The following is a 25,375-nucleotide window of genomic DNA, read 5'->3' as shown; positions in this document are numbered from 1 at the left end:
CTGGGACAGGGATTGCACTTTGAGAACTACTGCTCTGGAGAAAAGCCTTGCACTGAAAACCTCAGGAAGAATTCAGGCAGTGTCCCAATTTAACATTGCACTACACCAGAGTGAGTAAGAGCATGAATTTTGTAGTAAAAATGGCCTGAGATCGATTCCAGCCCTCCACGTATTAACTGAGCAAGATGCTTTAAAGGGTCTGAGACAAAATTTCTCAACTAATAAACTTGGAATAATAATAATTGTCACAGGACATTGTTTCAAAGACTAAATGACAGAATACATGCAAAGCATTTAGCGTCATCCTGGCACATGATATCATTACTAGTATTTGTTGGGAATTTGCTGTGTGCCAACAGTATCTTTCTAAACACTTTACATGTATTAGGTTGGGCCAAATGGAACTGCCATTATTGTAGGTCAAGAACAGGTCAGTATCAGCCAGGCGCAGTGGCTCACAACTGTAATCCCAGCACTTTGGGAGGCTGAGGCAGGTGGATCACGAGGTCAGGAGTTCGAGACCAGCCTGACCAACATAGTGAAACCCTGAGTCTACTAAGAATACAAAAATTAGCCGGGTGTGGTGGCACGCACCTATAATCCCAGCTACTCAGGAGGCTGAGGCAGCAGAATTGCTTGGACCTGGAAAGCAGAGGTTGTAGTGAGTCAAGATCGCACCGCTGCACTCCAGTCTGGGTGACAGAGCAACACTCTGCCTCAAAAAAAAAAAAAAGAAAAGAAAAGAAAAGAAAAGTTGATATCAGCAAATGTATAGAGTTTATCTAGTATTAACTCATTCAGTCATCCTACAAACTCTGTGACATAGGTAAGTACTATTATTATCCCCATGTTACAGATGAGGAAACTAAGCCTCAGAGAGGGTAAGTAACTTGTTAGAGTTGACAGGGCCAGGGAGCGATAGAGCCACCTTTCAAGCCTGGAGGGTCTCATATTACTTCTCATAGCACAGTCTGGAGAAAGCATTCCATAATGATCATAATTACTGCCAGGCATGAATTCTTAAATAGACTCCTGTTTGTTGTGATTCAGATCACATCCCTGCAAACCTTACCCCAGACTGCAAAAGTCTGGCATGAGGTAGGTTTACTAATGACTTCTACTGCTGGGCTACTGGGAGGTTCTGCCAGTGCTGCTTTACTGTGGTCTCTCTGAACATCATAAATCCAGGTGACCCCATGTAAATGATTTAAGCCATATCAATTATTGCCTTCCCTTTTTATGCCCAAGTTTGAGTGAGGCTCACCAATAGGTTTAAATGTTTACACATTGAAAACAAATATGAAGATGGATATTTACATGGTGGCTTCCACAATAACTCTCTATGGAGGAGCACTAGGAGGTAGGGATTCATTAGAGATGCCTCTGAATTAGAGACAGAAGTCACAGGTTCACTGGGGACCTTAGGCAGGGCACTTAACCTTTCCCAGACTCAGTTTCCTTGGTAGGAAAAAGGAGATCAGATCATCTGCCTCAGTTGCTTCCTATAGTTCTTGTGAGGAAGACAGGGTACCAGAAGTGTGAAAGTACTCTGAAACAGTGGGGAGTTATTAAGGGGTATGATCTGTAAAACCAAGAGACCCCAGCCACTCTGTAAGGTGATTCTTTAACCATCAGTGCAGACATCACCTAGGAACTTGTTGGAAATGCAGAATCCCTGGCCAACCCAGACCTACTGAATCAGGATCCGCATTTTTTTTTTTTTTTTTTTTTTTGAGACGGAGTCTTGCTCTGTTGCCCAGGCTGGAGTGCAGTGGCCAGATCTCAGCTCACTGCAAGCTCCGCCTCCCAGGTTTACACCATTCTCCTGCCTCAGCCTCCCGAGTAGCTGGGACTACAGGTGCCCGCCACCTCGCCCGGCTAGTTTTTTTGTATTTTTTAGTAGAGACGGGGTTTCACTGTGTTAGCCAGGATGGTCTCGATCTCCTGACCTCGTGATCCGCCCGTCTCGGCCTCCCAAAGTGCTGGGATTACAGGCTTGAGCCACCGCGCCCAGCCTAGGATCCGCATTTTAACTATACTCTCCCACCCAGGTGGTTTATATGCACATTAAAGTTTGGTGGCTTAGACTATGCTAGACTGCTTTTCTCACCATTGAAGCCAATTGAACGATCTCTGTGCACATGTCTCAGATTACATGTCATCTCCCAACAGGAATATCAAGTGTTCCTCTTTGTGGAACTTCCTATTGTGGCCAGTCCTACCCTGGCTGGATTTGTAGACATCTAGGGCACAAGGCAAGGCCTGCTGTCTCACATCCATCCTCTGTGGCTTTTACTTGAAGTGAGAATCAGGCGGACAGGAGCCAGTCTCTTTTGTTTGGCTTCTGAGCAGGTGTCTGTTGTTCAAACAGGAGGTTTCATCTTGTTGCACACACACCCAGATCTTTTCTTGCTGGGAGCATTTCTTTTTTTTTTTTTTTGAAAATGAAAATAAAGAGATTATGATCCATTAATGGCCTCTTTTTTAAATATCAAAGGCTTATGTGAGTCAGAAAAAATAAAATAAAATAACAGTGAGAGTGACTATACCTCCTGGGGAGTTTTCACGGCCAAAGATCTTCAGTTTAAGTGGCCAATGTCCCATGACTTGGGCAGGTGAAAACCTGCCAATCACCAAGGACACTGGAAAGCATGTAGGGAAAGGGCCTTGGACTGTTTTGGAGGTTTGTAAAGTCAGAGGCCACTGTCAACATAGGATGGGGGATGTTGAAACACCTAGATATCTGGTAGGAACTTGTTTTGCTCCCTTTTAAGTTTTAACAAAAGCATCAAGTTGCATAAACAAGAGCCATCATGTCCCCATATAACCATTGTCATCAAGATTTCATTGTGCACAGCCTAAAGTTTGGCTCCATGAGGAAAGCTCTCATTTAAGACCCCACCATCTTCATCCATTGACCAGCCTTCAGGATTCTACAATGGGCTTCCATTTGGTAGGAAAAAAAAAAAGTTCATTTTGGTGGGACACTTTCACATTTTGTTTTGAAGCAATGGAGGAAGAATTTTTTAAAATCTATGAAGCTTTTATTTTGATGAGTCTCTTCACAAGATGTCTTAGAAGTTTCTTTTTTTAAAAAATTATTTATTTATTTATTTATTATTTTTATTTTTAATAGGGACAGGATCTCCCTATGTTTCCCAGGCTGGTCTCAAACTCTTGGGCTCAAGTGATCCTCCTGTCTCAGCCTCCCAAAGTGCTGCGATTACAGGTGTGAGCCACTGTGCCCAGCTTCTTAGAAGTTTCTTTTAGAACCATTGTATCTCCCTCATTTGGATAGGCCTCCATTTCTGACTTGAGGATTGTCTGTCTTGTGATGCTTCCTCCCAGTTTAAGGCATTTTGTTCATTTCCTTATTTTGCTTTTTGCTTTTTAGCAGTAGAAAATGTTGATTCTTCTAACAAGGTGTGTTTCAGTAATATATTAGCAGGAACTCTAATAGGGTGATTTTTCATAGTCAGAAAGGGTCACTGCTGCCAAACTCCTTATTTATTTATTTATTTATTTATTTATTTATTTATTTATTTAGAGATGGAGTCTCGCTCTGACATCAGGCTGGAGTACAGTGACACAATCTCAGCTCACTGCAATCTCTGCCTCCCGAGTTCAGGCAATTCCCCTGCCTCAGCCTCCCAAGTAGCTGGAACTACAGGCGCCTGCCACCGCCTGGCTAATTTTTGTATTTTTAGTAGAGACGGGGTTTAACTGTGTTGGCCAGGTTGGTCTCGATCTCCTGACCTCGTGATCCACCCACTTCGGTCTCCCAAAGTTCTGGGATTACAGGTGTGAGCAAACTCCTTATTTTATAGTGTTTATGTTGGCTCCTATGATGCTATTGGATGGGATTTTCAGGTTCCCTTTGGGCTTTCTGGAGCGTGTGAGTCCCCTGGGGGTCTTGTTAAAATGAAGATTCTGATTTGGTAGCTTTGAGATGAGGCATAAGATTCTGCGTGTCTAGCGATCTCCTCAGGTATGCCTGTCCTAATGGTCCAAGAGCCACACTGTGAGTAGCCAGGTCCTAAATTAAAAATAGAAATAACAACCACACACAACTACCAATACCGTGCACTTCTTTAAATCTCTGTAAAATTATGATGAACAGGATTCTATTATCCCCATCTTACGAGTGTAAAAAGGGAGACTTGGAGAAGGGAAATTGACCCATTACACATGGCTAGTTAGCAAGGGACAGTGGTGAGACTCAAATCCAGGGTTATCCAGCTCTAGACCCCAAAGTCCTGAACACCGTACAACACTGCTGCTGAGAATTCTCATGTTCCTTGATACAAAATAACATTACCAAGCCTTAGCCTTAATCAAACCAGGGTGGCGGGGGGGATATCTTTTGTGTAATGCTTTATAAACATCTGCAGCTTGAATCCATAAATGGCCTCTCAGTGATTCAGAATGTGGAGAGCTGCCCTTTCTGCAGCTCCACAAGGAACTCCTGGTTACTCATTGCAAACTTTGGTTGAGAGATGTTGCTTTTCCCCTTAGGACACTCACACGGGAGTCAAGAAGGTGGAGCAAACACAACCTCTGGTCCTGTAAGGACACCCCAAATTCCAGGTGAGTTTCCAACTGTGAGGCAGAAAAACATGCTGAAAGTAGCTTTCTCAGAATGTCTCAGCAAGGAAGAAGAGACCCGTTTGAAAGCACATTCTCTGCAATGCCCAATATATGAATCTGATTGCTCCTCTTTACAAGTTAAAGGATGAGTGAGAGTACTACAGCCTCTTGGTAGGAAAAGATGGAATAGTCTTCTCTTCCTGGGTTGTGCAAACTAGCTGAGCTCATACTCAGATCTGTCCCTGGCCTGTCCCAGAGAAGTGTCATGTTAGTTACTAAAGCTTCCTTCCTAAGTGAATGATCACCAAGAGGACCCCATGTCATTCCTAGGTCCTTTCTACCCCAATCCAATTTTCCCTTATTTCTGGGGTCCAAGGTGAAGCATGTAATTTTCCTCTTACAATTACAGACAGGGAGGAGCTACAAGAGCATTTATGTTAGATGGAGTGAAAACTTTCTTTTGGTTCCCCCAACTAATTTTTTTTGGTCGAGGGACTGCCTGCTGATGTGGACAGAATAAACTTTTCAGAAAGTATGACATGTGCAGTGAGGAGGCTGGGACACCTGGTTCTGCTGAGCATCAAGACAAGGCATTTGTTGCAAATTCTTTATTTGACTTGGAATCAAAATTGATTTGTCAAGGAGAATTACTAAAGGGAATGGTCTCCTAAGGTTGTAAATTACCCTTTTAATTCTCTCCCCTTCAGAGGTCTCCAAACTGAGTCTCCCTTGGGGAAAGAGAAGAATGTGTCTTGCACCTTTCTCCTTTGTCCCAGCTTGCCTAAGCACACCTAAAGACAGACCAGACAGAGAGAGGGGTGGGCTGCCCTGGGGGAGAGCGGAGGGGAAGCCTTAGCTGTCAGCAGGCAGCAAGCTTCTTCCCAGCTCCAGGGACAGTGCAGGTGGGACATCTCAGGGCTGGAGACCAGGGCCACTGTGGGCAGGAGTAGCGAGGAAGAACAGAAATGGGGCCCTCCTGTCAGTCTCCTCCACTTCTGACTCTACCTCCCTCTCCAAACTCATCTAAACCAGGAAAAGGTGAGGCAAAGGTAGTGCTGAGCAGGAAATCAGAGGTAAACCAAGATTTCCAAGAAGAAAACAGATGATGAGACTTTCCATGTCTCTTCTTTCTCAAGCCCTGGTTCATGGCACACATATAAACCCACTTTGCAACTGAATTTAGGAGAGTTGTCAAGTCATATTTTAGTCCTACAAGAGCCTGATTTCAAAATGTGTAGAATATTAATCCACAAGTGATATGTAATTATTGAAGACATTTAAAAAAATACAACTAGATAAAGTAATGGAAATATAAATCACTTATTATCGATCTCACCATCCAGAAATATCACGGTTACCATTTTCATATACGTCTTTAATTTAATTTAATTTTATTTTATTTTTGAGATGGAGTCTTGCTCTGTCACCCAGGCTGGAGTGCAGTGGCACACCCTCGGCTCACTGCAACCTCCGCTTCCTGAGTTCAAGTGATTCTCCTGCCTCAGCCTCCTGAGTAGCTGAGAATACAGCATGCCGCCATGCCCAGCTAATTTTTGTAATTTTAGAGATGGGGTTTCACCATGTTGGTCAGGCTGGTCTTGAACTCCTGACCCCGTGATTCACCCACCTCAGCCTCCCAAAGTGCTGGAATTACAGGCGTGAGCCAGGGCGCCTGGCCTTTCCTGTCATTTTAAAATGTAAAATATATACCAAAATGTGATTACGCCTTACATGGTGTTTAGCAAACATTGCCTACTGGTTAACCATGGCTTCCATGTCATTGAATATTTCCTCCTTATATTGTAGCGTGTAATGCAATAGATGTACCCTAATTTATTTAACCAATCCTTATCGTCTCCATTTTTTTTTTTTTTTTTTGAGACGGAGTCTCGCTCTAGCCCGGGCTGGAGTGCAGTGGCCGGATCTCAGCTCACTGCAAGCTCCGCCTCCCGGGTTTACGCCATTCTCCTGCCTCAGCCTCCCAAGTAGCTGGGACTACAGGCGCTCGCCACCTCGCCCGGCTAGTTTTTTGTATTTTTTAGTAGAGACGGGGTTTCACTGTGTTAGCCAGGATGGTCTCGATCTCCTGACCTCGTGATCCGCCCGTCTCGGCCTCCCAAAGTGCTGGGATTACAGGCTTGAGCCACCGCGCCCGGCCCCATTTTTGTTTTTTAATACAATGTAAGGTGGATAGGTTGGTGCTCTTATACAGGAAAAAATGTTCCTTTCAAAAAAAGCCTACATTTCCTTTTATCTGTTTAATAATATTATACCAAAGGCATCTACAAGATTCAACAAGTCATCCTGTCCTTTTTTAGAAACATAGTTCTCCTGAAGGGACTTAAAAATCCTGACTGATGATAAAAGATTAAAGCAAGAAGGCTGTTGGATGGATGGATACTTATAGCAAATTGCTCTTCCAGAATTACCTGCCTATTGGCTGGACCTGTTGACCAGACCCCCCCGTGCAGCGCTGACTGTGGTGCTTGCTTACAGGTCAATTATAAAGTGCATTTTTGTTTTTACAAAGTGTGTCTCTGAAGCTCATACATGTCATTTAATTTACTCACACCAGAATGGCTGATCATCTTGGCATCCCTCTTGGCCTTGGCTTTGATTCTTGCAGTTTGCATTGCAGTCAACAGTCGAAGAAGGTAAGGGGCTGTCCTGGGGGCCTTCACCTTGGAAAGGGCATCATTTAAACTTGGGCTTTATATCCTTGCTGCTCAGAGTGTAGTCCCTGGAACCAGCAGCCTGGGCACCCTGGGAGTTTGTTGGAAATACACAATCTCAAACCCAACCCCAGACCTCCTATGGCAGAGTCTGCTTCCTAACAAGATTCCAGTGATTCATGTGCATGGTGCAGCTTAAGACATCTTTCTTTGCCCTGGTTTTTAAAGACAGGAGACACCTGTGATTGTTTGGCTCATCACTTTTAAATAGTGGTTGAATGCTTTGTGATTTTACATGTTTTTTAGGGTTGAACCTCATGCAGACTCTATCTGATAAAAGTTATGAAGTATCTCACCAGAAAGGCATACAAAAGTATACACTCATTCATTGATTTGTGAAATATTGATTAAATACATTCACGATGCACAAATATTGTATAAAGATTCAGTGATTCATCATCCCCTGTAGCCTCTCTGAGGCCTAGGGAATGTTTCAGAACTTTTACCAGAAGGAGGTATTGGCCTTGTGCTTTTGTTTGTTTTTTGCTGTTTGTAATGATATCATTTTCTATTTTCTGGGAACTGTAGTTGAAGAGATTCAGGTTATAGCATAAGAAGAGCACTGTTTCATAAGTCTCCTCACTGTTAGGAGGTCTATGAAGCAGAGAAGAACTTTCCTTAGGAAAGTCTAAATGAAGACAGTCATCTCCCTAGAACTGACACATGGGCTGTTTTTATATTCTTGAAGGCCACTATCTCCCTACCTAAACCAAGACCTATAGGTTTAGATGTTATTTACATTTTATATATACTATATATATATATATTATATATATATATATGCCCTAGGATGCACCACTTTTGCTCACACACACAGTCCATAGATATGTGTGTGTGTGTGTATGTGTGTGTGTATATATATATACACACACACACAATAGTAATTCTAGCAACAGAGGAAATGAACTTTAACAGGGACATAAATCTAAATTTATAAAAGTATAAATCTAAATTTCTTACCCAAGACAGTTTAAAGATACGTTATTTTTCTCCAGGACATAATTCATAGGAATATTAAACCTTTTGTAAATGTTCCTTTAGATGGTTTCTCATAAGGTAAAAGAACCTTATTTCCAAGCAGGGCCACATTTATTGTGTCCCCAGATCACCTCACAGGGCAGAAAAATGCCCCTCAGTCTGGGAGAAGACCTACAGAGAATCATGGACTCCTTACTGGCTTTTGGAAAGCAACCAACAGCTAATTCCAACACCATGGGCAGTCCATACAGTCTCTAATTATCTGAGAAAATCAAATGATGCTGTTATATAATTATGCTGGTACAAGTTAATAAAAGTGCCATATTACAGTTAAATAGCTATGTTGCTATCTATACCATTGAGGGCATAATTTTAAAAAGTAGTTATGATAGCTGATTGTATAAGGAACAAAACTGAGAGAAAAAATCTAAAAGGCTGCCTATGATTGAATGGAAAGACTTTTTTTTTAGTTGAATTTAAATAATGTGACTTGCGGGAGTCTTTACAAAGAGTCTTTATACTTCCCTTCAGCTTCCTTGTTTTCCCTTGGATTACTTTTGCTCAATTAAATATGAATTTCCTATTGTGTGCAATCAGCCCTTTATTACCAAGCCCTAGGATGCACCACTTTTGCTCACATACACAGTCCATAAGCTTTGCACATGTCACCATAGAAACGCTGGCACGGATGCTGTCGACGTTCAGGGAGACCTCAGAGAAGCATCTCAGCTGTCCCCAAGAGCAGCTGGAGTCCATATATTGGAGCTGGGTATCTCCCCCATTGTCTGTGTCTTGTCAGCAGCAGACAGCAGAGAAGGGGCCTCACTCCTGCCCTCTCCCTCCTCCCAAGACCACAGTCACCCTGGTAACCGGCAAACAGGGACACACAGGGTCCGGCACAGAGAGTATCTCACCAGGAAAGTAGCTGCTTGGATGCCATAGATCACTATGTCCTGATTTGATAATTGAAAACAGATTTGCCACGCAGCTAAAGGGTGGTTAACAGCTGCACAGGCCCTTTAATGGGCTCTGTGATTCTAAAGCTGTCAACCCATTTCTAATCCCCTTCAAAGGCTAGGGCTTTTCTGCTTTGAGTGTCACATCTAAGAGAAAGAGATACAGAATCCTATTTTCATCAGAGAAAGGTTGATTGAAAATAGGGCCTCCAATGGGTGTTCTTTTATTCAGCAAACATCTTTTGAGTGGCTCCTGTGACTACCAGCCCTGGCAAGGAGAAAGAGAAGGTAAAAAACAAAAAGAGTACCATCCCTTTTTTAAAAGAATCTTGAGGTTTAGTGGCAGTATTGGCCTCTTGAATTTGAATTGGCTAATATTTATTGAGAACATTCCCTGTGCCAGACACTGTTATATAAATTATGGTTAAAAGGCAAAAGTGGAAAATCATTAGTCTCTGAAGTTGACATACAAGGATGGATCATGGGCTTGCATGATGAAGTGATCTGTGAGTCACGTTGTCTTAAAGATGCTGGCTTGGGGGTTCTATTACTTCTTTAGCTTTTTCCACCGCCGCCATCATCCACAACAGCTTTCCTTGATGTTCCTCATGTCACCTGACTCCTTGAATTACAGCTCTCCATGGGAAATCATGCTTTATTCCCTCTCCGTGAGAGCACATAATTATTTTAGGAGTCAATTGGGTTGATAGATACTGGGTGAGGCTCCAGAGAAGATTTTCCTTTAAAGACTGTATCTGGGCCAGGTGCAGTGGCTCACGCAATGGCTCACACCAGGTGCAGTGGCTCACTTTGGGAGGCCGAGGCAGTGGATTACTTGAGCCTAAGAGTTCAAGACCAGCCCAGGCAACACGGTGAAACACCGTCTCTACAAAAAAGACAAAAATTAGCTGGGTGTAGTGGCGCACGCCTGTGGTCTCAGCTACTTGGGAGGTTGAGGTGGACGAATCGCTTGAGCCCCGGGAGGTAGAGGCAGCAGTGAGCCATGACAGTGCCACTACAGCCTGGGCAACAGAGTGAGGCCCTGTCTCAAACAAACAAACAAACAAACAAAAACCCATCTGAATTGTCTGAAGAGGAGAAAAAAACATGAGGACTTTACTGTGTGCTGCTTGTACATAAAAACTGTTCATCAACCTTCACTTTAATGGGAATAATCGTCTTTTCTATAAACCCCAGCAGGCAGTCACCCACACTCCAATCAGTAGGTCTTCTCTATGCATCTCCATAATTTAGAAATATTTTCATTCTCTTATGCTCCACAGGAGCTCCTGTAATCTGAACTCACCCAACTTCCTCCTGCTGTCTAAAACAGTGCTATGCAATAGAACTTTCTGTGATGATGGAAATGTTCTATATGTCCACCGTCCAATATATAACTACTAGCCAACTGTGGCTACTAAGCACTTGAACTGTGGCTAGTTTGACTGAAGAAGTGAATTTTTAATTTCATTTCATTGTAATTAGTTTAAATTCAAATAGCCACATGTGGCTGGTGGCTACTATATTAGATGGCACAGCTCTAAAACAGTGCAAAATAAATCCCTAAATATCTTTAAGGATTGTCAGGTAGAAGAGTCATGAGATCAGTTGCCAAGTTACCCACCTAAATCTTTTGAGATAAATTCTGCCATGCCATAAAAGTATGTTACCTGGCGTCTAAACCCCAGCCAGCCTGCCCTCCCTTTCCTGGTGAGGTCCCAGTCTGCCTCCTTCACACACTGTGTGATTGCTGTGTGCTCAGCTAATGCCTGAGATTTAAGAGAAGAGGAGATAAAGGTAAGACACAGATCCACGAGGATCTCTGATCTTCAGAGTCAGAAAATCCAAGCTGTGACTGGGCATAGTGGCTCACACTTGTAATCCCAGCACTTTGGGAGGCCGAGGCAGGCAGATCACTTGAAGTCAGGAGTTTGAGACCAGCGTGGCCAACATGGAGAAATCCTATCTCTATTAAAAATACAAAAATTAGTCAGGTGTGGTGGCGGGTGCCTGTAATCCCAGCTACTCGGGTGGCTGAGGCAGGAGAATTGCTTGAACCCAGGAGGTGGAGGTTGCAGTGAGCTGAGATGGTGCCATTGCACCCCAGCCTGGTTGATGAAGTGAGACTTTGTAAAACAAACAAACAAAAAACAGAAAATCCAAGCTGTGATTCTTGCAGTGCCATAACTAGCTGTGAATTTGGACAATACCCTTGACTTCTTGGACTTGGTGTCCAGTTCACATAATGAAGAAGCTGGGCTAGCTCATCTCTGAAGCTCCTTCAGGTCTAGTGCTCCTTCTTAAATTCTTATAACTAAGAAGAACTGAAAAATTAGAATTTGTCTTTTAAAATTATTTATTAGATGCCTAGAGCACTGAATATTGGAATGAGTTATTTATGAGAATCATCCTACCCTCCTGAAAGTACTCAGACAGATAGAAACACATAAATCCAAAGGTGTTGGCGGGCCAGCCAAAACCCAAGCACAATATTCCTGTGTTCTATAGGTCAAATGTTATCCACTGTCAAGATCAGTTTCATTTAGATTAATAAAATTAATCCCCACCCACTCCCATGCACAGACACATTTTTTATGCTCATAAATCACTTTCCCACAATATTTCATTCCATCCCTCAACCACCCATTGGTTAGGCAAATGGGAATTACTTTAACTAGATAACTTTCCTCCAAAGAACACAGGGACCAGAGAATTGGAAGTAACACGAGCAGCATTCTACCTTGAGCCTTTTAAATCCTCTTCATAGTAAATAATAACGAGGTAGGTGGAGGCAGCCAGGAGAAACAAACAAAATTCATTTCATATGGCTTTTGTTATATTAACAATTATAGACAGCACTTGAAAGCTTATTGTGCTCCAGATACTGTTTTAAGTGTTATCCCAAACCTTAGTTTCCTTACCCTGCATAAGAGCAAGAATAACAATTATTTCCTTATCCTTCATAAGAGCAAGAACAATAACAATAGACTCATTTATTTAGTGACAGTCTCTGTTTCAAAGGGCTTTTCACAATCCTATCATTTTGCTACTCTTAATAACCTGGTATTATTGATGCAAAACTGAGGCTCAGAGAGGTTAAGTGAGTTGCCCCAGGTCACACAGCAGTAAGTTCTCAAAACCAGGCCTTCCAAGCCCCTTTTCTTTTCTTTCTTTCTTTTTTTTTTTGAGATGGAGTCTTACTGTGTCACCCACCTGCACCTGGCCTCCAAGGCCCTTTTTTTGACCATGCATCCTGCTGGACTCTATCTGTATTCCTGGTTCCCATGAATCTGTTTCATGATTCAAGCATCCTTCCCCCAACTCCTCATCAAGCCTCATGCCAGAGGAGACAGGATCTACCTCCTGTTGAGGAGGTATAATTTCTATTTCCCCAAACAAGAACTTAAAGTTTACGGCCTTGGCAGTCCTACAGGGAATGGTCCATGATCACGAATAATAGAGGCTTTGTCTCTATTACCCCAAATATCCAGAGGCAAAGTGAACAATTCTGACTTCATACTGTTTCCAAATCTCCAGAGGGCTGGCAGCATTGACAGAGCCAGGCAGAGCCCAGGCTTTGGTCATAAAGGCCTGGATTTTAATATTGGCTCTGTCATTCTTACTCTCTATGTGACCTCGAGCAAGTTATTAAACCTCTTTTGGCCTCAGTTTCCACTGCTGTATTATGGGAACAATAGCTTCTTTGAAAGAGTCTTGTAAGAATTATAGAAAATTACATGTGAAGTGTCTGGCATTCAGGAGGTAATCTGCTTCCCTGCATCCCCATCCTGCTTGTAGTTGTGAAACTGTGCAACTTTGCTTCCTCTAAGCATAGTCTGACTTGTATATGTGTAGCAGTGATGTGTTACAGGGAAGAGGAAGCATTGTGTCATGCTGGGTGGGGTGAAGCAATGGACAGTAACCAGGGAAAAGATCAAGGTCGTGCTCTTCCATGGCAATTTTCTTTTGCGTTTGAGTCTTAAGTAATGTTTGAGAAACCTTAAAGTAATGAGAATAATTTGTCTTATGTTATTAAACTTCCTATATCAGGGTTATATGGGAGTTAACCAATGGTAGGAAAACATCATGATGGCCTGACACCTCTAGAAAAATGTTTTATTCTTCTCGGTACATTCAGTAATAACACTGACAAGGCCGACAAAGTGTTGACTGGGAGAGGAAGTTATCGGACTTTCTTGAATATACAAATCAGAATGATTTACAATCATCATGTTGGTGGTTTATCTAAATCTGCAGAAACTGCTAACATACTTAAAAGAGGCAAACATTTCCATTATAAAGTATGATAGAAGGGGAATCAGAACTTGAGAGTCAGACAGACCAGGGTTTGAATCCTCTTTTCTTACTTGCTGCGTTACTTGGGGGAAGTTACTGAATTTTCTGATCCCCAAGGTTTCTTCTCTTGGAATAGGGGGATAATAATAATAACACCAGCTTCCTGGAGTTGTAGTTGCTGATTTGCAAACTTGACTGTGCAGAGAAGCCCCCCTGAGGAGTTGTGAACCACAGATACTGGGCTCCAACCCTAGAGTTTTCTGATTCAGTAGGTTTGGGGTGGGGCTGAGAATTTGTATTTCTAACAGGTTCCAAGATGATGCTCTTGCTGCTGGTCCAGGGACCTCACTTTGAGGAGTGCTGGTTGTTAAGAGTCTGGTCATTAAGTGCTGGTTGTTAGTTGCTAAAGTAGAGAAGACACTTAGTACAGTGCTTGGCACACACTAAAGCCATCATAAACCATAGTGATCATCATGATGGTGCTCAATAATGATGATGATCTGATGCCTGAGTCACTGCACTCTTTCTCATATGGTACATTTTTTAAATCATTAGGTGTGGGCAGAAGAAAAAGCTAGTGATCAACAGTGGCAATGGAGCTGTGGATGACAGAAAGCCAAGTGGACTCAATGGAGAGGCCAGCAAGTCTCAGGAAATGGTGCATTTGGTGAACAAGGAGCCATCAGAAACTCCAGACCAGTTTATGACAGCTGATGAGACAAGGAACCTGCAGAACGTGGACATGAAGATTGGGGTGTAACACCTACACCATTATCTTGGAAAGAAACAACCGTTGGAAACATAACCATTACAGGGAGCTGGGACACTTAACAGATGCAATGTGCTACTGATTGTTTCATTGGGAATCTTTTTTAGCAGAAAATTTTCTACTCTTTTTGTTTTTTGTGTTTTGTTCTTTAAAGTCAGGTCCAATTTGTAAAAACAGCATTGCTTTCTGAAATTAAGGCCCAATTAATAATCAGCAAGAATTTGATTGTTCCAGTTCCCACGTGGAGGACTTTCATCCCTCAGGTGTGCTGTGGATGACTTCTAACAAAAACTACACATACATATTCCTGATTGCCAACCTTTCCCCCACCAGCTAAGGACATTCCCCAGGGCTAATAGGGCCTGGTCCCTGGGAGGAAATTTGAATGGGTCCATGTTGCCCTACTTGTATCCTAATCCCTGGGCATTGATTTCTAGGGAGGTTGGGGGTTGGGGTATACTAGTTACACATCTCCTTCAACAGACCCCCCTAGAAATTTTTCAGATGCTTCGGGGAGACACACAAAGGGTGAAGCTATTTATCTGTAGTAAACTATTTATCTGTGTTTTCAAAATATTAAACCCTGGAGGTCCTTTGATCAGTATAATTTTTTAAAGTTACTTTGTCAGAAGCACAAAAGGGTTTAAACTGATTCATAATAAACATCTGTACTTCTTCCATCTTCACTTTTTGTGCTGTGATTTTTCAGTTTCTAAACCAGCACTGTCTGGGTCTCTACAATGTATCAGGAAGAGCTGAGGATGGTAAGAAGACTCAGAATTCTAAGTCTTCATCTCAGAGACCCTGAGTTCCCACTCAGACCCTCTCAGCCGTATCTCATGGAAGATCAAGGAAGGCAGCACTGTTTTGTTTTTGACCCTGTCCGAAGGTTTTCTGTCTTGTCCTGGAATCAGAGTTGGATGCTGAGGAGCTTCGGACTCTGTTATGGTTTAATGGCCAACTGTTCTCTCCTGTGAAAGGTTTTGCAAAGTCACATTAAGTTTGCATGACTTGTTATCCCTGGGGCCCTATTTCATAGAGACTGGCCCTATTAGTGATTTACAAAAACAATATGGAAGTGCCTTTTGATGTCTTACAATAGGAGAAGAAGCCAATGGAAATGAAAGAGATTGCCAAGGGGAAAGGATGATGCAGTGTAGATCCTGTTTGACATTTTTATGGCTGTATTTGTAAACTTAAACTTTAACACACCAGTGTCTGCTCTTGATGCAGTTGCTATTTAGGTTGAGTTAAGTGCCTGGGGAGTCCCTCAAAAGGTTACAGGGATTCCCATCATTGGAATCTTATTACCAGATAGGCAAGTTTATGACCAAACAAGAGAGTACTGACTTTATCCTCTAATCCCACATTATCGCCCACTTGGCAAGTCCTTTGTGGCATTTATTCATCAATCAGGGTGTCCGATTGGTCCTAGAACTTCCAAAGGCTGCTTGTAATAGAAGCCATTGCATCTATAAAGCAACAGCTCCTATTAAATGGTATCTCCTTTCTGAGGCTCCCACTAAAAGTCATTTGTTACCTAAACTTATATGCTTAACGGGCAATGCTTCTCAGACCACAAAGCAGAAAGAAGAAGAAAAGCTCCCAACAAAATCAGGGCTGGGCGTAGACAGAGTTGATCTGAAGAATATCTTTAAAGGAGAGATGCCAACTTTCTGCACTATTCCCAGCCTCTGCTCCTCCCTGTCTACCCTCTCCCCTCCCTCCTTCCCTCCACTTTGCCCCATAATCTTCAAAAACTTCCCTTCTCTTCTGTGAACATCATTGGCCAGTTCCATATTCAGTGGCCTGGGTTTCTTTTTATTTTCAATTTGAAAGAAACTGGACATTAGGTCACTATGTGTTGTTACTGCCACTAGTGTGCAAGTGCCCCTTGTTTTCCCAGAGATTTCCTGGGTCTGCCAGAGGCCCAGGCAGGCTCACTCAAGCTCTTTAACTGAAATGCAACAAGTCACTTTTGGACAAGTTTCAAAATGGTTACACCAGCCCCTACCTGTCCCCCAGGGAGAGAGGGGTAGTGATACAAGTCTCATAGCCAGAGATAGTTTTCCACCCCTTCTAGATATTCCCAACAAAGAGGCTGAGACAGGAGATTATTTTGGAATTAAATACTTTTTTCCTTTATTACTGTTGTAGTCCCTCACTTCGATATACCTCTGTTTTCATGATAGAAATAAGAGAGGTCTAGAGCTTCTATTCCTTGGCCATTGTCAATGGAGAGCTGCCCAAGTCTTTACAAACCCTTGTAACATTGCCTGAAGTTTATGGAATAAGACGTATTCTCACTCTCTTGATCTCAAGGGTGTAACTCTGGAAGCACAGCTTGACTACATGTCATTTTTACCAGTGATTTTCCAGGTGACCTGGGCTAAGTCATTAAACTGGGTCTTGTTTATAAAAGTAAAAGGCCAACATTTAGTTATTTTGCAAAGCAACCTAAGAGCTTAAGATGTAATTTTTCCTGCAATTGTAAATCTTTTATGTCTCCTGAGGACTTCCCTTAAAATTAGCTCTGAGTGAAAAATCAAATGAGACAAAAGACATCTTCAAATCCATATTTCAAGCCTGGTAGAATTGGCTTTTCTAGCAGAACCTTTCAAAAAGTTTTATATTGAGATTCATAACAACACCAAGAATTGATTTTGTAACCAACATTCATTCAATACTGTTATATCAGAGGAGTAGGAGACAGGAAACATTTGACTTATCTGGAAAAGCAAAATGTACTTAAGAACAAGAATAACATGGTCCATTTACCTTTACGTTATAGGTATGTCTTTGTGTAAATCATTTGTTTTGAGTTTTCAAAGAATAGCTCATTGTTTATTCTTGTACTGTACAATGACCACTGTTATTGTTACTTTGACTTTTCAGAGCACACCCTTCCTCTGGTTTTTGTATATTTATTGATGGATCAATAATAATGAGGAAAGCATGATATGTATATTGCTGAGTTGAAAGCACTTATTGGAAAATATTAAAAGGCTAACATTAAAAGACTAAAGGAAACAGACTCAGAAGTCTCTAATTTAAAAGAATGGGAGGCTGAGAGGGACAGAACTATGCTTATCTGGCACTGTCTGGGTAATTTAGAGGAACAAAGTCAAAGGTATCTGAGGTGGCTGAAGCCTCACACTCATTTTATTTTTTTAAAAAGCAAAAACAAAATGGGTTTCCATCAACTTGAAAGTCTTCTTTTGAAGAAAATTTGGTTTTCTATGATTGTCCTGTGGTTCACATGTTTCAAACTAAACGAGATATAGTAAAGTGTTCGTTCTTTTAAAGCCAAGAACTACTCCTGGACTTCCAGTTAAAGAGAGGAGAGTGTACATACCTTCATTCCCTCATGTAAGCCTCTAAAAAGAAAATAAAGAGATATTTCCAGATGGATTCAACCCATGGAGTTCAAAAGATTGGAAGAAGAGACAAGAGCAACAAAAAATTGAAGCTGAAAAGTGATAGCTGATTGGTAACTGAATGAACAGATCTAGAAAAGCTGACTCGTAAGCCTGCAGTGTGGAAAACTGAGAAACAACCAGATTTATGTGACAGAACCATCAAAAGGCTCAGTAACTACTCTGGAAATGAATGGGAAGATGAGGCTAAGATTAGGAGGACAAGCTTAAAGTCTATGTAAGAAGCAGTTAGAATTCCAGGTCCCCTTCCTTACTCTGTGTAACTGAATACTATCCTTTCCCAATCTCAGCAAAAGATCAGAAGTTTATTTTCTGGAGACAGGGAAATAGAGAGTCTCTGGTTGAAGTCCAACAGCACGTACACAGTTGACATTAGAAATACCACACAGTGATGCATGTCTGTAATCTCAGCACTTTGGGAGGTTGAGGAGGGCAGACTGCTTGATCTCAGGAGTTAGAGAACAGCCTGGGCAACATGGCAAACCCTGTCTCTGTAAAAAATATAAAAATTAGCTGGGCATGGTGGTACCTGGTACCTGGTACCTGTGGTCCCAGCTACTTGGGAGGCTGAGTTGGGAGGATCATGTTTGAGCCTGGGAAGTCAAGGCTGCAGTGAGTTGAGATTGATCCACTGCACAGCAGCCTGGGTGAAGAGTAAGACCCTGAAAAAGAAAAGAAAGATAAGAAAAGAAAAGAAATAAAAAAGAAAAGAAAGGCCATGCTGAAAAAGTGAAACCATGCTTAAAGAGTGTTGAGATTCCCTATCCTTCTCTCCCAGCTTGGCTCTTGGAATGCTGGCAGCTAGGCATATGTTCTCCAGGCAGAAGCTCAATGTTTCTGGGGAATCTTATAAGCCTGAGATAAAATTCTAAAAATATTAACATGGTAGTTCCCCAAAGAAATGGCCTAACAAAGCAATCTGCAATGAAGATGGCATCTCAAGCCACACCAGGCACCCAGAAAGCTCAGTCAGCTTTCTGTAGCTTACTTTCACACATGAGCTGTTACTAAGGAGCACCAGACTTTTGGAGAAAGCATCTAATATTAAAGGCAGAGACTACAAAAAACAGGAAAAAGTACCTTGACAGAAAAGAAACTGCTTAGAGAAGGAAACTTTCTCTACTAAAGGTCACCAATACCCTCAGTAAGATAAGAGGAGATGGTATATCTATAAAGCAAGAACACAATGCCAGGATAAAAAGGAACATATAGAGAACACCTGAAAAAGGAGCTTTTAAAAATGTAAACGTGAGAGCACAAATTTAAAAATAAACCTCACAGAAGGTTTGCAAAATAAAGTTAAAGAAATACTCTCAGAAATAGAGCAAAAGCAAAGAAATGGAAACAGAGGGGGAATACATTGGGAAGACTGGCACCCGGTCCAGCAAATTTAACATGCAAATGCTGTAATAAAAGTCACAGGGAGAGAAAACAAATAGGAAGAAATCATCCAAGAAAAAAAATCAAGAAAATTTCCCAGAACTTTAAAACATGAATATCTTGATAAGGACAAGGTGAGTACTTAGTAAAATGAATAAAAACAGACCCACACTAACGCATATTATCTTAAAAATTCATGACACCTGGGGCAAAGAAATGATCCTATGAACATCTAGAAAGGAAAAATACATATATGGTGGATCAACAATCAGAATAGAATCAGATTTCTCAACAGCCACATTGGAAGATAGAAGACTATGAAACAGTGCCTCGAAATTCTGAAAGAATTATTTCCAAGCTAGAATTCTAACTTGTTAAACTGCAAATTAAGTATAATGATGGAATAAAGATATTTTAGGTAATCATAGTCTCCAAACCTGCTCACGCATTCACAGGCAACTCCCAAAGGATGTACTCCATCAAAACAAGGGAGTTACCAAGAGAGGAGAGGACACGAGTTTCAGAAAACAAAGTAGAGGGAGTTCTTAAGGTGATGACATAGGGAGATCCCAAGATGACAGCTGTACAGCAGGTCTAGAGAATAATTAAAGTTGGAGTACAAGTAATTAAAACAATCAATGTTTTGCTTTTATTGACTACTAATTAAAAAGAAAATTATTTTTTGTTGTATTCATTAACTACTGATGCATTAAAAACTGTTCCAAAATTAGTCACTTAAAATAACAAGCATGTATTTATTTCTTATCCATCCACCAGTTAACTGAGTGCTTCTGCTGATCTTGGCAAGACTCACTTGAGCATGATGGGACTCATGCATTTGTGTGTGTGATTAACAAACAGGCCAGCTAGAAGCTGTCTAATCTCAGATGGCTTCATCTGGGATGATTGGGGCCTTTTTCCATCTGACTCTCACCTGCCTCCAGCTGGCTGGTCCAGGCCTGGCAGGGCTCCAAGTAAGAGCACATGCTCACAGGTCCTCTTGAGGCCTAGGCTCAGAACTGGTGCTCTGTCATTTCACCATATTCTATTGACCAATCAAGTTACAAGAGCAGCCCAGATTTTAAAAGAAGGGAACTAGATTCTATCTCCTAATGGGAGAAGCTGCAAAGTCACATTGAAAAGAGTATGGTTACAAAAAAGGCAACTATCAGGGCCATTAGTGCAATCAAGGTCTATGATAGACATGTTGGAAGATTTTTGTGCTCAAGGGCACCTCTCATGTTTATGCTTAAAATATACTCACCATGTGAGCCATATTGGCAATAGCATTAACTTAGAAAACCATAAACAACTTTATAAACCCCATGCTTTTAGAAAAGGAAGGAGCACAGTCATGTCTAAATGTGTTTGGGAGATTGCTTGGTATGGTAGAAAAAACATGAGCTTTGAGATCAGACAAATTTTAGGTTTTAATACGGATTCTACCACTTACTTAACTATGCAACCCTGTTCACACATCTTAAATATTTTGAGTCAGTAAAGAGACAGTAAAACCTTCATAGGGTGGCTATGAGGATTAAATTTAATAAGTACCTGGCAGTGCTTGGAGTATATTAGGTCCTCAAAAATATTAATTTCTACCTGTCATTGCCCACATACGCACAGTAGGTACTTAACTTCTTCCTTCACCATTTCCTCCAATGTTCTGAACTCTAACCATCTTTTAAGTGTGAGTTGCTATTAACTTACAGTGGCTGGAGACAGATTATTTCAGCATCTGAAGCTCCCCATGAAGAAAGCCCTTCAATTTTAATCGAAAGGTTTTTGCCTTCAAAGCAAGACTAACAAGCAGGGAAGCAAATAGCTGGCATTCGTTGATCAAATCTTGGCCATCCAAGTTGTGGCTGCAGGTTAACCAAAGTTGGGCATCCACCCATGGCTTTGATTGTCACCTCCAAGAAGTTGCCTTGCTCCACCCCTACCCAGGATGAGCTCACTTCCCCCTTTGTGGGTATACATCTTACCTTGTCCATATGTCATTGTAGTTCTTACTCTGCAATTTCATTAATCTGCCCATGAGCCTGTCTCTTCTACTATATGATGAGCCTCTTAATAGCAGGATCTGCTTTGTGTATCCTATGTGCAACAGAAAACTCATCTCAATAATAGCCTCAAAAGTTACCATCTACTGAGCACTTAATGAATGTCTGGGTTTACACATCTTTGAATTTCCCTTACAACCAATGAGGAAGAAATTCTTACCTGTTTTTAACAGGAGGGTCATCTGAGGGTACAGAGAAATTCATTATGGTCCCCCAAACCAAGTAAGTAGAAAGTGGTGGAACCAGGAATAGACCTCAGCTGTCTCCAAAGTCTCTGGCTTAATATGCCTGAATTGTCTATTGTCAGAAGTTTGGCAAACTAAATTTGCTGAAGTTAAGACATCATCTCCAAATGTTGCAAACCAGGTCTGTATTCCGGAGCTCTCTGTGCCTGGTGGAGCCAAAGGAGGCTTTCAGAAACCACTGAAAAGATTTGGGGATGAGTACACTCACAATTTAGACCATATTGGCAATGGAATTAATTTAGGAAACCATAAACAGCTTCATAGATGCTGTGTTTATTGGAAAGGGAAGAATCAGTCATGTGTAAATGTGATTTTTGCTGTGATGCCCTGGGCAAAGAAGGCTCAGTGGAGAAGAAAGTCTGGCTGGGCATCCTGGCCTCAAGCCCCATTTCGTGCCTGTGTTGACACCTGGTCTTGAACACCAGTAGTTTGCCTGTAAGGGCCGCCCAAAACCTGCCTCCTTAATCCTGCCCCATTAGGCTTCCAGACTGCTGATCTCATTACGTGGTGACTACTATTTTCCAGAAGTCTTGTTTAAACCACTTCCTCCTTCCTCTCTCCCTAAAGAGGAATAATAACCACCTCAGAAAAGGAGGCTAAGGTTTAGCTTTTAAAAGGTGATTTTTAAAATGACTCTCAGTTCAAATTCAACCTCTGCCATTTACTTATGTATAACCTTACACAAATTATTGAACAGTTCTGTGCCTCAGTTTCCTCATCTGTAAAGTGGGAATAATAATCTCTACCAGAAAGAATGCTGGGAGGTTGAATGAGATAATATCTGTAAAATGATGGAATATAGTAGACGTACATAGGTTTCCCTCCCTCATTTCTGCTATCTTCAACACTTTCCTTGTGTGAATACACAGTAGGGACATAGACAGAATATGAACCATGATTTGGGAGAAGTCAGAGGTGTTCCAAAAATTTCTGAACCTCTCCCAAACCCTTTTAAGCATTGGGGTCTGAAAAGCCTACCCTCTCCCACCCTAAGATTTCCAAATAGCATCAGAAAGAAAAAGAGATTCCCCCTCCTGTTTTCTGGGGAAGGGTCGGATATGCAGGTTTATTATTGCCAACATCTATAACACAAAAGCTCTGCCACAGCCAGCCTTCAAGGTGGCCCCTTGATAGGGAGAGAGAAGAAATGAGATTGAAATTCCAAGGGCCTAGCTCTGGAGATTCTGAAGATCCTATACCTTGGGAACTCACCCACGCAGAAGTGGAGAGACAGGTTTTCAATAATAAAGGCTTAAGGGCTTCAAATTTCAGCTTGGGTTACTAGAGTTCAGTAAGAGCTTTACTTTTTATTTTCTCCTCCTCCAGGATTCTTTAAATCTCATTAAGAAATGAAGAGAGAAAGGTGAAGAAAAGCTGTCAGAGGGGTAAACATTGTCAGAGGGATGCAAAGAAGAGTAAGATTTCAAACAGTTGTTCTGAAAGAAAGTTAGTAGCTATTTAATAAGGACTGTCTATGCATATAGCAGATATTTAAATCACAATTGGTATAAAGTAACCTCAAAAGCGTCTCAATAAGGACAGCATCTCTCTTCCAAACCTCAGTGGGTTTTGCTGGCTGCATTTCCAGGGCAAGTTGTCTTGGCCACACTTGACTTCTCTTCCACTCTCTGAACCCCTTTCACTGGGCTTGGAGGCACAGCAGCTCAGAAGTACAAAGTCTGGCCCGGGCAGCAGAGTCATTGGCCGTGCTGTACTCTCCCTCAGGTCAGGGAGAGCTGGGACCTCTCTCAACAGGTGAGGGACCTTCGACTCCCTGTTTTAGATCACTTCCCCCTTGGACAAAATTTAGACCTTTGTGCAAAAGCTGACTGAGAAAAGTGCAATGTGTTCATCTGTCAAGCTAAGGATGAGAGTAATGGAAATTTTCCCATCAAGGTTCACGTCCCTTGCAGAACCTTCGTTTTCACCCATCTTGTTGGCCTTCTCCGTCCTGTTGATAATGCGCCCCCTAGTGGATGCTTTACAACATCCCCTTTGTCTCCGTAGAAATTGAGTCCTTCCGTCTGACTTCAGTCCTGAAATCCTCAAGGTAAAACCAGAAAGAAGAGGGTAAAGGTGGGTATCCTTGCACTCAAGGCTTACTGGAGAGTGGGAATGGGAGTGGAACTGGGTTGCCTGAGTTGGAACAAAGGGTTGGGGAACAACTGAGAGTCCACGTTTTCTTTTTAATGAACATTTTGTGTTTTGAAAAGGATTTATAGATCATGAAGAGAAGGAAACATTCATTAGTTGCAATTTAAACATCATTTACTGATTATCTACTATATGCCAGGCATTGCACCATTGCTGCGCTACAGATCCTTGTCTGAAGGACACAGATAATTGTAGCCAAGAACCTGCTATGACAGAGGAATAGGTAGAGTAATGATCTATAGTGGCTGAAATTGAGCATTTGCTATCTACTTGGGTGCTGTCTTAAGCATGTTGCATGTGTTAACTAAATTATTTAACCTCTCTGTGGTTTAACAGGTAATCGTAGAACACAGCTTACAGAGTTATCAGAACTAAACAAGATAATATCTGAAAGATCTTAAACAGTGTCTGGTACAGACATGCTAAAATAAGAAAACGGAAATGATACTCTGCACAACCTTGTGAGATAAAGTACCATATTATCTTGCATCTACAGATGGGGAAACTAAGGCAGAGGAAGCATAGTCACTGCTAATAACTGGCAGAGCAGTCTGCCGATGTGAACAGCCCAGAGCTAGAACATGCTGTCTTAACTCCTGTGCCATACTGCTTCTGCCTGAACATACTGACTCTTTAAACAGGAATAGTTTTCATTTCAGTTCTTAAAGAAGGCTGGCATCAACACTGGTGAGCTATTAAATAAGTGTCAAAATTATTGGGGACTCTAAATCACTTTATGTCTATTAGTTGATTCTAAGTGTGGCACAGATTACTTGTTCATTTGGTGTTTGAGGAAAAGTTCAATAATATGCCAAACCTTGGTTCCCAGTTTTCACTTATGATGAAGCTCTTGGCTAACTAAATTTCCTGAAAGAATCTAAGACTACTCAAAGAAGAGACTGGCTTATTTTCTACCTTTTATTGCTCCTTAAAAATAATTCAACATCAAAAATACGAAAGTAATGATCTACTTCATTTCTCTAGAAAGGTAGACAACAAGACATCTGCTTTCTAGAAAATTATTTATTCCCAGAAATTTTATACTGGAAATGTTTTCTGTTCCAAAAAATATCATCTAATCTTGTTAACAAACCACACAGAGGGATTACTTTTTAAGTCTTATCGTTGTGACTGAATGAACTGAGACTTCCACTCTGCCTCCAGGGTTTAGGGAGGTGCAACTTGGACATTCTTTATTGTCAAATAACAATGAGGTGTCTGATAAATTATCTCAAAGGCAAGGTGGAAGTGAATGCTCTTTTAGCATAATAAGTCCAGGGTATTTAATTCTGTTAGTAAGAGTGTCAAAATGAGTAAGAGAAAATGGTATATGTCATACAGGTTAGAACAGAGAGTTTCTGAAAGAAATTAATCCTGGAGGTGGTGAGATGTGCTTGATTTTAGGTAACCCAGGGGAAAGCCAGTACAACCCAGGGTGGTAATATCTTTTTGATGCAGCACCCCGTCCCCCTGCCCCCAGTTCACAGAGACAAACTCTCACCCTTGTGGACTCAAGTAATCCCTTCTCCCTGTAGAGTGACTATCACTTGAAGGAGGAGAAAAGCAGTTGACATCCAACGTGGAAGGCTGGGAAAGCTGAGGGGACCGAAAAAGCTGAGACAGGCGTGAGCTGGTTACAGAGGCTCCTGGACTTACAATGGGGCCATATTCCTATAACACATCATAAGAAGTCAAGAATGCATTTAATACTGGCATAAACCCATCATAAAGTCAAAAAAAATTAAGTAAAACCATCATTAAGTTGGGGACTATCTGTA

General features: G+C 41.6%; 1 protein-coding gene across 15 annotated transcripts in view; it reads left to right on the top strand.

The window, feature by feature from the left end:
• Positions 1-17,352, top strand: part of CD44 (CD44 molecule (Indian blood group)) — a 93,129-nt gene extending 75,777 nt beyond the window's left edge. For 13 of the 15 annotated variants that reach the window (XM_033207929.1, XM_033207928.1, XM_033207927.1 and 10 more), the window contains 3 exons: positions 4,516-4,587; positions 7,163-7,241; positions 14,105-17,352. In XM_033207929.1, the coding sequence (XP_033063820.1) occupies positions 4,516-4,587; positions 7,163-7,241; positions 14,105-14,309 (356 nt within the window). In that variant the 3' untranslated portion in view covers positions 14,310-17,352. The remainder of the gene's footprint in view (positions 1-4,515; positions 4,588-7,162; positions 7,242-14,104) is intronic. The other 2 variants (XM_033207922.1, XM_033207916.1) reach the window with 1 other exon arrangement.
• The last annotated feature ends 8,023 nt before the right edge of the window (positions 17,353-25,375 follow it).

The sequence above is a fragment of the Trachypithecus francoisi genome, unplaced genomic scaffold, assembly GCF_009764315.1.
Source record: "Trachypithecus francoisi isolate TF-2019V2 unplaced genomic scaffold, Tfra_2.0 Lachesis_group8, whole genome shotgun sequence".
Taxonomy (NCBI): Eukaryota; Metazoa; Chordata; class Mammalia; order Primates; family Cercopithecidae; genus Trachypithecus; species Trachypithecus francoisi.
Note: the sequence above shows the minus strand (reverse complement) of the source record. Positions and strands in the feature narration are given on the sequence as shown.